General features: G+C 35.6%; 1 protein-coding gene and 1 pseudogene across 2 annotated transcripts; one reads left to right on the top strand and one right to left on the bottom strand.

The window, feature by feature from the left end:
• Positions 1 to 978: 978 nt before the first annotated feature.
• LOC111281899 (transmembrane 9 superfamily member 2-like) lies at positions 979 to 5,431 on the top strand (annotated as a pseudogene). Its single transcript, XR_016342090.1, has 5 exons — positions 979 to 3,242; positions 3,339 to 3,476; positions 3,610 to 3,764; positions 3,876 to 4,362; positions 5,005 to 5,431. The product of XR_016342090.1 is annotated as a transmembrane 9 superfamily member 2-like (transcript).
• Positions 5,432 to 5,542: 111 nt separating this feature from the next.
• LOC111282964 (D-galacturonate reductase-like) lies at positions 5,543 to 7,375 on the bottom strand. The gene is made up of 4 exons (XM_089760600.1): positions 7,025 to 7,375; positions 6,703 to 6,946; positions 6,082 to 6,261; positions 5,543 to 5,969 (listed from the first exon to the last, which is right to left on the bottom strand). The coding sequence occupies exons 1-4, from the start codon at positions 7,339 to 7,341 to the stop codon at positions 5,766 to 5,768; spliced, it is 945 nt and encodes a 314-aa protein (XP_089616726.1). The 5' UTR covers positions 7,342 to 7,375; the 3' UTR covers positions 5,543 to 5,765.
• Positions 7,376 to 8,910: the final 1,535 nt, after the last annotated feature.

The following is an 8,910-nucleotide window of genomic DNA, read 5'->3' as shown; positions in this document are numbered from 1 at the left end:
GTCATAACGTCTAGGTCTGTGGACCTATCGCTAGAAATTGATTTTGGAATCACCACCAATCTTTTTTTTAGGTGCGATTGGCCACGTAATTGAAACTGTTTCTTTTAAAAGAGAAATCCTAAGTTTGATTTAGGTATATTTAAAAAGGTAGATTCAATATCTGCAAAAATAAAACTAAGTCTGAGAGCACAGTTACGTGTGAGAAAAGTTATAGCATCCTCACAATGCCTATCGAAAGATGGTACCAGCTCAATTTTTTGTTATCTATTAAGCCTTAAAAATTTTACCAAATAATTAATTATTGGAAACTATTCTTAATTAACTCTAATACTTTTGGTAAAAAAATAAGAAAATTTCTTAACCTCATGAATGTATAAAAAAACTACTGTTTCTCTTGCGGTGACTCTATCGTTAGATTGTTTAACATAAAAAAATTTAAAAAAAAGAAAAAGGAATAATGCTTTCACCTTTTATGGGAATCTCTTTTATTGCTTTGTTTCATTTTTCTTTAAAAAAAATTCATGCCTTTATACAAGAAAAATTGATACTTTCAATTTTTTCTTAAAATATTTTTCTTTAAAAATTTTTATTTTCAAGAAAAATTGATACTTTTAACTTTTTCTCAAAAATACTTTTTTGAAATTTTTATCCTTTAAGAAAAATTGATACTATCAATTTTTTCTTAAAATATATTTTTTTAATTTTTATTTTTTAAAAAAATTGATACTTTCAACTTTTTTTCAAAAATATTTTTTTTGAAAATTTTATTTTTTAAGAAAAATTAGTATTATCAATTTTTTTCTCAAAAAATTTTTTTTAGAATCTTTATTTTAAAAAAAAATTGATACTTTTAACTTTTTCTCAAAAATACTTTTTTAAAATTTTTATTTTAAAAATTAATAATTTTAACTTTTTCATAAAATAAATTTTTTTGAGATTTTATCATTTTATTTTTTATTTTTTGAATTCACTCAAAAAGTAATATATAAATAATAAACAAAATAATAAAATAAATATCAAAATAAATCACGGCTCGACTCAAAATCATGACTCGACTTCACACACAAGACACTGTTCGGCTTGTGGCCCAAGCTCCACTTGAATACGTGGGCTAACGGCTCGGGTGGCAATGGAACACAGGCTGGGTTAACAAAAACACGCAGGTCAATTGAATTTTTAGCAAACCAAACGGCGTTGTTTCATGCAACTATAAAAGCACAAAGATCTGCTGCCACCATCTAATTTCCAGTTTCTGCCCCTTTTCTAAAAACTTTAGTTTTTAAATACACAGCTGCAAAGTCCCAAAGGTTTCCAGATTCTGGTGCCAGTGTCGCCCCACGCCGCCATCACTGGAGCCGTCGCTGACATCCGTTGACGGCCGCTCGCCGGCCATCATCCAATTACCAGTTTGCTTTGAAACCTTCCGCCGAACTAGCCTTGGCATTCTCTTTCACGTATTCTAGCTGGAATTTCCAAAAAATCCCGGAATTGGTGTAGATCCGAAATCAAAATCGCAGTCTGCCTTCCTCTCTACTGGTCTAATGCCGCTGCCTCTGGGTATGTTGTTCACATTTTCCTTGGTTGCCGCCTCTCCAATTTTAAAGCTCCAAAACAAGCTAGATCGACCTTGATTGGGAATATTAGGGAGAAAGTCTCTCCTCTGTTTCCCTTTTTTTGGATTACTTGTGTGACTCTGAGTTTGGCTGTCCAGTGGCGACCGGAAATGGAGATGGCTCAGGTGGTTAAACTTTAACAGTGGGTGGCTGTACTGGATGTCGGTGAATTCATTGGATTTGTGGGTTAGGAGAAGGTGAATTTGGTGGAAGCTATGGATAATTTTTAGTTTAGCAATAGGGTAGTGATTAGGTGGCGGACTGCAGTTTGAGAATGCAGCCTTCTTTGTCGGAATTGCCTACCAATTTGCTTGTGTTTGCAGGATAAGGCTATGACTGTAGCAATTAAATATGGGTGGCTATGCTAGTGGAGTGCGAGCAGTATTCCTGGTACCCAAGTTTTTGCAGCAAGAATAGGATGATGATGGATGAATGAGGTAACTGTCTATGTCGATAGTGTCCTGGCTTGTCGATTGCTGTTGGGTTTAGGAATGGCAATGTGTTTGTGTGTTTGTGCTTCTTGAATTCTGGAATTGTTGCTGGTTTGGTAGTACACTCGTTGGGTTTTTGTGGCAAAAGTGGTGGTGAAGGTAAAGATAGTTCGTGGTTCTAGCAAGTTGGCTGATGGACTTTGGGGTGTGCTCAAGCAAAGATGGCAGCGGGATGAGGGGAATTTTTCTTTGTGACTCCTGTAATCTGTTTTTCGCCCCTCCTTTGCAATGTAATTGCTATTGCTTAAATAAGCATCCAGCCTCCATGAAATTCAAGATTAAAACGTTATCCGATCCAAAGAAATTTCATCCTTTATCTCCCTTAATTTCAATTTTGAGCCCAACAACTTTATCCTCCAATAATGATCTCTCCTCAAGTGAGGCAGACAATTACAAGTATTTTGGGTCTAAAGTCCAAGCAAGTCCAGAACTCAAATCCAAAACCGAATGGGCTAAGCCTAAAGCTCAATTCTAACTAACTTGAGATTCGAGGATCACCCGAGACGAAATAAGGTGTCTACAAGAACAATGTGATGATTTTTGCATGGAATTTAGATCATGTAAAGGAGAAAAAAGAAGCATTAGGTGAGGTGTTGAATGGAGATAGACTCGTGAGTGGTCCTTATAAACTGAATTTTAGAGAGGAAAAAGATTCTGCTGTTGTTTGTAAGAAGAAGCTTTCGAAAGATGAGGTTGCCATTTTCCGAAAGGCGGTTGACAAGGATTATTATTTCCAAATGTACTACGATGATCTGCTTATATGGGGTTTTATTGGCAAAGTTTATAAGGAAGGAAAAGCTGATCCCAGCGAGTACCAGTATTTCCTTTACAAACATACAGTTCGACGTTCTTTATAACAAGGATCGCATTATTGAGATTAGTGCAAGTATGGATCTTCATTCGATCGTGGATTTGACTGAGGATAAGGATGATGATGATGAGTTTATGTATACTGTGAAATGGAAGGAAACCAATACTCCTTTCGAGAAGAGGATGGAGAAGTACTCCATGTCGTCTTCTTTGCCACATCATTTGGAGATTCATCGGTTTTCGATTATCAACTCTTGTGTGACAGTTCTCCTTTTGACCGGTTTCCTGCAACAATCCTCATGCGGGTCTTGAAGAATGATTTCACTAAGTGAGATCTATTAAATCTATTTGTCTATTTTTCTCATATTTTTACTTCTTCCATTTTTGTTGGTGGTTGCTATAAATGTTTGGTTTGTTATGAAAGGTATGGTCAAGATGAAGAATCCGCTGATGACCAAGAAGAGACTGGATGGAAGTATATTCATGGAGATGTATTCCGGTTCCCAAAGTACAAATCTTTGCTTGCTGCTGCTCTTGGATCTGGAACACAGTTGTTCACTTTGTAAGGATCAAACTTATTATTTATTTATGTTTCTTTCAGTTTTGGTGAAACTATAGTCATTATATTGTGATCTCTATGTCAATTATTGATGTTCCTCTCTCTAACTTCTTTTGAACCTTTTTATGTTTATCAGAACGGTTTTCATTTTTAGGCTTGCGTTGGTCGGTGTCTTTTATCCATACAACCGAGGAGCTCTGTTTACTGCCATGGTGGTCATATATGCACTCACGTCAGGAATTGCAGGTTACACAGCAACTTCTTTCTACTGTCAGTTCGAAGGAAATAACTGGGTATGTATTGATGGATCTTGTCTGCTGCTAGCATGAAATGTTAATGTGATGCTTCTAAAAGGCTGGCTTCTAAATGGACTAATTTATTTATATGATTTCTCGGATTGACGGGTTAGGAATCTGTTATTGACTGGCTGCCTTTTCTGTGGACCCTTGTTTCTTACATTCTGCTCCCTTAACAAGGTTGCTATTGCATATAGTGCAACTGCCGCACTGCCTTTTGGAACTATTGTAGTAATAGTCCTCATATGGACACTAGTGACATCTCCATTGCTTGTTCTGGGTGGTATTGCTGGCAAAAATAGCAAGGCTGAGTTCCAAGCTCCTTGCCGCACCACAGAGTATCCTCAAGAGATTCCTCCACTTCCTTGGTACAGGAGTGCCATTCCTCAGATGGCAATGGCTGGATTTCTTCCATTTAGTGCTATATACATAGAGCTTTACTACATATTTGCCAGTGTCTGGGGCCACAGGATCTATACCATATACAGCATCTTGTTTATTGTCTTCATCATCCTTCTGATTGTCACTGCTTTTATAACTGTGGCTTTGACGTATTTCCAACTTGCTGCTGAAGATCATGAATGGTGGTGGAGGTACAGAAAATCTCTAATTCTGTCTTCATCTCGACATTGCTTTTTACCTTGCACCTTTGAAATATATTAAATTTGGAATTTCATACTATAACTCACCTTCCCCTGCTGCTGTACTGGTTTGTGGTTCTGGACAACTGACAAGTAAATTCTCATGCCTTTTGATAAATATTATATGTAATTAAGAATTGTCGAAACAAGTTGGCTATATTTGGTTAGTATATATTTTCTATAAAGGAAAATTGAATGCTGGTTAGCAATTCCCTGAGAATTTATCAGCTTGTGTTTAATTAGGAATGTATAAAAAGCATGAAGAGAAGTAAACCCCTTAATTCTATTACAGTTTTTTATGCCACTGGTTTATCTAAAGGTTAGTTGATATATACGTCTGCTAGATTAAAAGTGTAACTTCACTTGTTTTTAGATCATCAATTTACTAAAAATTCACATGGATTTTGGTAATAGACTTATGGTAACTTGGGGTTGGTTCCTTTGTTCTTTACCTGATAATTTTTGGGTTGTTTAACCTGTTTGATTTCAACTTTTTTCTCATTCAGTTTAAATTTAGTTGAGGCTGTGGATTTGAATGACATTTAAGTGTTGTATTGTTTCATTTTACTGATCTGAGTCCTTATTTTGTTACAGCTCTTTCCTCTGTGGTGGATCAACTGGTCTCTTTATCTATGCCTACTGCCTGTATTATTTCTATGCACGATCAGATAAGTCTGGTTTTATGCAGACCTCATTCTTCTTTGTTTATATGGCCTGCATCAGCTATGGATTCTTCCTCATGCTTGGGACAGTGGGTTTCCGTGCGTCGCTACTCTTTGTCCATCACATATACAGTTCTATCAAGTGCGAGTAGCAGGTTTAATTGTCCTTGCCATTTCCATCAATTCTGTCATAGAAAAAGTCTATGATTTTTTGTTAGAAATTAGCTTGGAAGAGGAACCTTAATTGTCAGCTAGCAAATGAGGCACGCTTTGATTATGCCCAAGGAGAGATTTGTGAGATCCGGCATGTGAGTGGCATAGGCATCGGATAACTTTTAGGCATCATATGTTGATTAATATTTGGGTTGTATGTAACCATGAGACAGACTGTAGAATGCTGATACTTTTATACCTCTTTAACAGGAAAAAAGGTCTTTCTAGTCCCTTTACTTGATGATGCAGAAATCTGCTTTTCTTTTACCAATGATTTTATTATGTTGACTATATAAATATTGACATATAGGATGCATTCAAATGCCATTTCTACATTTATATATATAATATTGATGCGAATAACACCTTGGCAAAAACTTTCAAAAAGGAACTAAACCCTTAGCATGCATAGCAGATATAAATTTTAAGCATGAAAATATTTAATATATGACCTTTACACATCTTTTGGATATGTTTATCTCATAGCTCTGCTTCAAGCTCTTTACTGAGCTCAAAAATTGGACTACGGGCGCCGCCTTTGCGCCGAGGAAGGCCATTGATCTTGTCCAAGTCTTCCATACTCAATGACCAGTCCAATATTTCAAGGTTCTCCTTCATTCTGTCCTTGTTGAAGCTCTTTGTTATCACACTTGCCCGTTGCTCGTACGCCCATCTTAAAGCAATCTGCTATGTGTAGATATGTCAATAACAAAAATACTAGTACAACTCCTGCTGGAAGATGCATGAAAATTAAAATGGTTTTTCCAATGATTAAAAAGGCAAAGGAAAAGGCAACCTGGGCAGTTGTTTTCCCTATAGACTCTGCAATCTCTTTCAAAGCATCACAGTCGAGAATCCTGTTATCTCCCCATATTGTGCCATTTGAGCCCAGAGGGGAATGGGCAGAAACATGAACGCCCTTGGCCTCGCAGAATTCCTTCAGCTCCTTCTGCTGGCAAAGTGGGTTCATCTCCACCTTTAAACAAGGCAAACAAGTACATTATCTAAATCGTTCTTCCTGGTAATTATAGCTGCTGATATCACTAACTGATTCTGTCTTGTCTAGACATAAGTCGTGTTTCTTTATTTGAGAACCACAACCATCTAATTAAAGTTCCGAGCAATAGGGGGCTAGAAAGAAGCCTCTCCGGCCAACAGACTGCTTTGCTTTATTTCTTTCTCCACTGTTTCTTTACAGGGTCGGGGATTTAGCTAAAACCCTTTTTCTAGATGATTCCAACACCAGATACATTCAATTCCTTCATTTTCGGCCACAATGCCATGGAGGTTATTTGTTGCAACTTCCACACTCGTAGTAATATGCCATTACATTACCTTGCTAATAATTGATTTTTCAAAAATCTACTTTCTATAACCAAAAAGCAAAAATAGAAGGAAGAGATTACAGCATGCTTACCTGGTTCACGGCTGGTGGGATTTTGGCAAAGGAAAGGATTTCCTCAAGCCTTTTGGAGGAGAAGTTAGAGACACCAATGGCTTTCGTGAGCCCGAGAAGTTGACACTCTTCCATGGCACTCCAAACTGACTTGAAATCAAGGAGAAATACTTCTTCTTTTGGGACTGGAAACCGACTCACCTCTTTGCTGAACTTCAGTGGCCAGTGTATTAGATAAAGATCAAGATATTCTAGCTGAAGATTCCTACAAAACACAAACATATAAAGAGTGAACAGAAAAGGGGTGATCTTCAATTTTGAGTTTGCAAGGGTAAACTGTTACTTGAGACTCATTTTGATCGCTGGAATGACCAAGTCTTGTTCAGCAAAGGTGCACCATAGCTTGGAAGTGATAAAGAGTTCATCTCGGGACTTGATGAGGCCAATGTTCAAGGCCTCGGCAATTGCTTCTCCAAGTGGTTGCTCTGACCCATATACGAAAGCTGTATCGAAATGGCGATAGCCAGCCCTGATTGCCTCAAGAATGGCTGATTTTATGGTTTCTGCATCCGCTGGCGGATAGGTTGCTGTGCCCATGCCAATCACTGGCATGGTTACGCCACTGGCGCCAATTGAAACCTCTGGAACTTTAATCTCCATAATTGTGGTTTATGATTAGACTGTGATGTTTAATGACTGGAATCAGTACATAAATAGGCCTACTGACACTTCACCTTCCAGCTAAGCGTAAGATTTACACCATTGATTTTTCACTAATTGAGATAATTTAGGTGTTATGTAATTTTGTCTGGTGCAACAAACATTATCTGTTTCATTCATTATGCTGAGCGTTACCTTCATGGAGAATAATTTGGGGTCCATTTCAAATTACCTTTTGGTAACAAATGTCATTTCTAGCAAAGTTATTCCTAATCAACACGCTACTACAGCCAAGATAAAGGTGGAAATAGGCATAAAAGAAAATACAGCTACAGCAGCATCTGTTTTTGAGGTTGAAGTTTATTGGTAAACTTCGGAGCATTTATGTACCACTTCTTTTGCATTGCCGACCTGACTTCATAATCGCATTAGGAGGTCAAAACCATATTATTGTTCTTTTATTTTACGTATAGATTATTAGAATAGGCCGGTAATCAGATAAAATATTTGATGAATAATTCAAGAATAATACTTTTCAAAAATAATTTATCAAAATCACTACCATATCATAAAAAATTTAGAAAACCTTTCAAATATTTGAATTTTATTTGCGATGGACATACCTCATACGAAACATATTGGGATACCATATTTAAAAAAAAAAAAAATCCATCCCAATTCACCCTTGGTACCTATAATAATAATAATAATATGGAATATTAAACTTTATTTTAAAAAATCTAAGCTATATATAAATTGATTTTGTTTTTTGTCTGAGACTTTTTGGTGTTTGGTAGTTGCTTTGGATTCCAACTAATCTAGATTCGAGTCAGATTAGATCTCATAAGGGAGCAAGCTCTCTTAAACTTATTTTTTCTATTCATAAAACTCAAAATCAAGATCTTAATTTAGAAAAATCGAACTCCTTAACACTTGAAACAAAAGGCGTTGGTATATAAATTGGCATATTACTGAAAAGTGAAGTCTAACTCAACCCTAATGGTATATATGAAATTAAAATTTTATGCTAACTTTGCTTAAAGCAACTTGATTTCGAAAGTAAGATTGCGTGCATCCTATTTTTCTCTTTTACAAAAGATGTCATTGTTCGAAAATTGAAAAATAATTACAACTATCATGATTTGAATTTTATATCTTTTGGATCCTATTTTGAAAGATAAGGTATAACATTCGAGCCTGGACATTTTAACAAATTTTCAGTTGGTCATATATTTTGTCTCCATTCTCATAATGATCCAATTAAACTCATACCTAAATAAATTAAACAAATTAGTCAAGAAATCTTATTAAAATTTATTGAGAATCATAATTCAAGACCATTTTTTATATATACATTAATGCTAGCACTAAATTATTTTCCAAATTTGTAATCATCATTAATACAAAATGTTATTAAACAAATATGTAATGTATAATTAATTAGTTGCCATATTTTCTTTAATTTGCACTTGAACATAAAAAAAATGGATGGGATATTAGATTTTGTAATAAATATTAACATATTAAGTATGTGTGCATATAATAGTAAAAGTTTTAAAAATAAGCATG

This window comes from Durio zibethinus, chromosome 5 (assembly GCF_047325235.1).
Source record: "Durio zibethinus cultivar Kanyao isolate XHJ-2024 chromosome 5, ASM4732523v1, whole genome shotgun sequence".
Classification (NCBI taxonomy): Eukaryota; Viridiplantae; Streptophyta; class Magnoliopsida; order Malvales; family Malvaceae; genus Durio; species Durio zibethinus.
The sequence above is the reverse complement of the archived record's forward strand: the minus strand, read 5'-3'. Positions and strand labels throughout refer to the sequence as shown.

Bases quoted from the DNA above. Each gene is read 5' to 3' on its own strand.
- LOC111282964 (XM_089760600.1), bottom strand. From the start codon at position 7,341: ATGGAGATTAAAGTTCCAGAGGTTTCAATTGGCGCCAGTGGCGTAACC. The intron at 6,947-7,024 runs GTAACAGTTTAC...TGTGTTTTGTAG, and splicing joins GCGATCAAAATGAGTCTCAA to GAATCTTCAGCTAGAATATC. The intron at 5,970-6,081 runs GTTGCCTTTTCC...TACACATAGCAG, and splicing joins TAGGGAAAACAACTGCCCAG to ATTGCTTTAAGATGGGCGTA.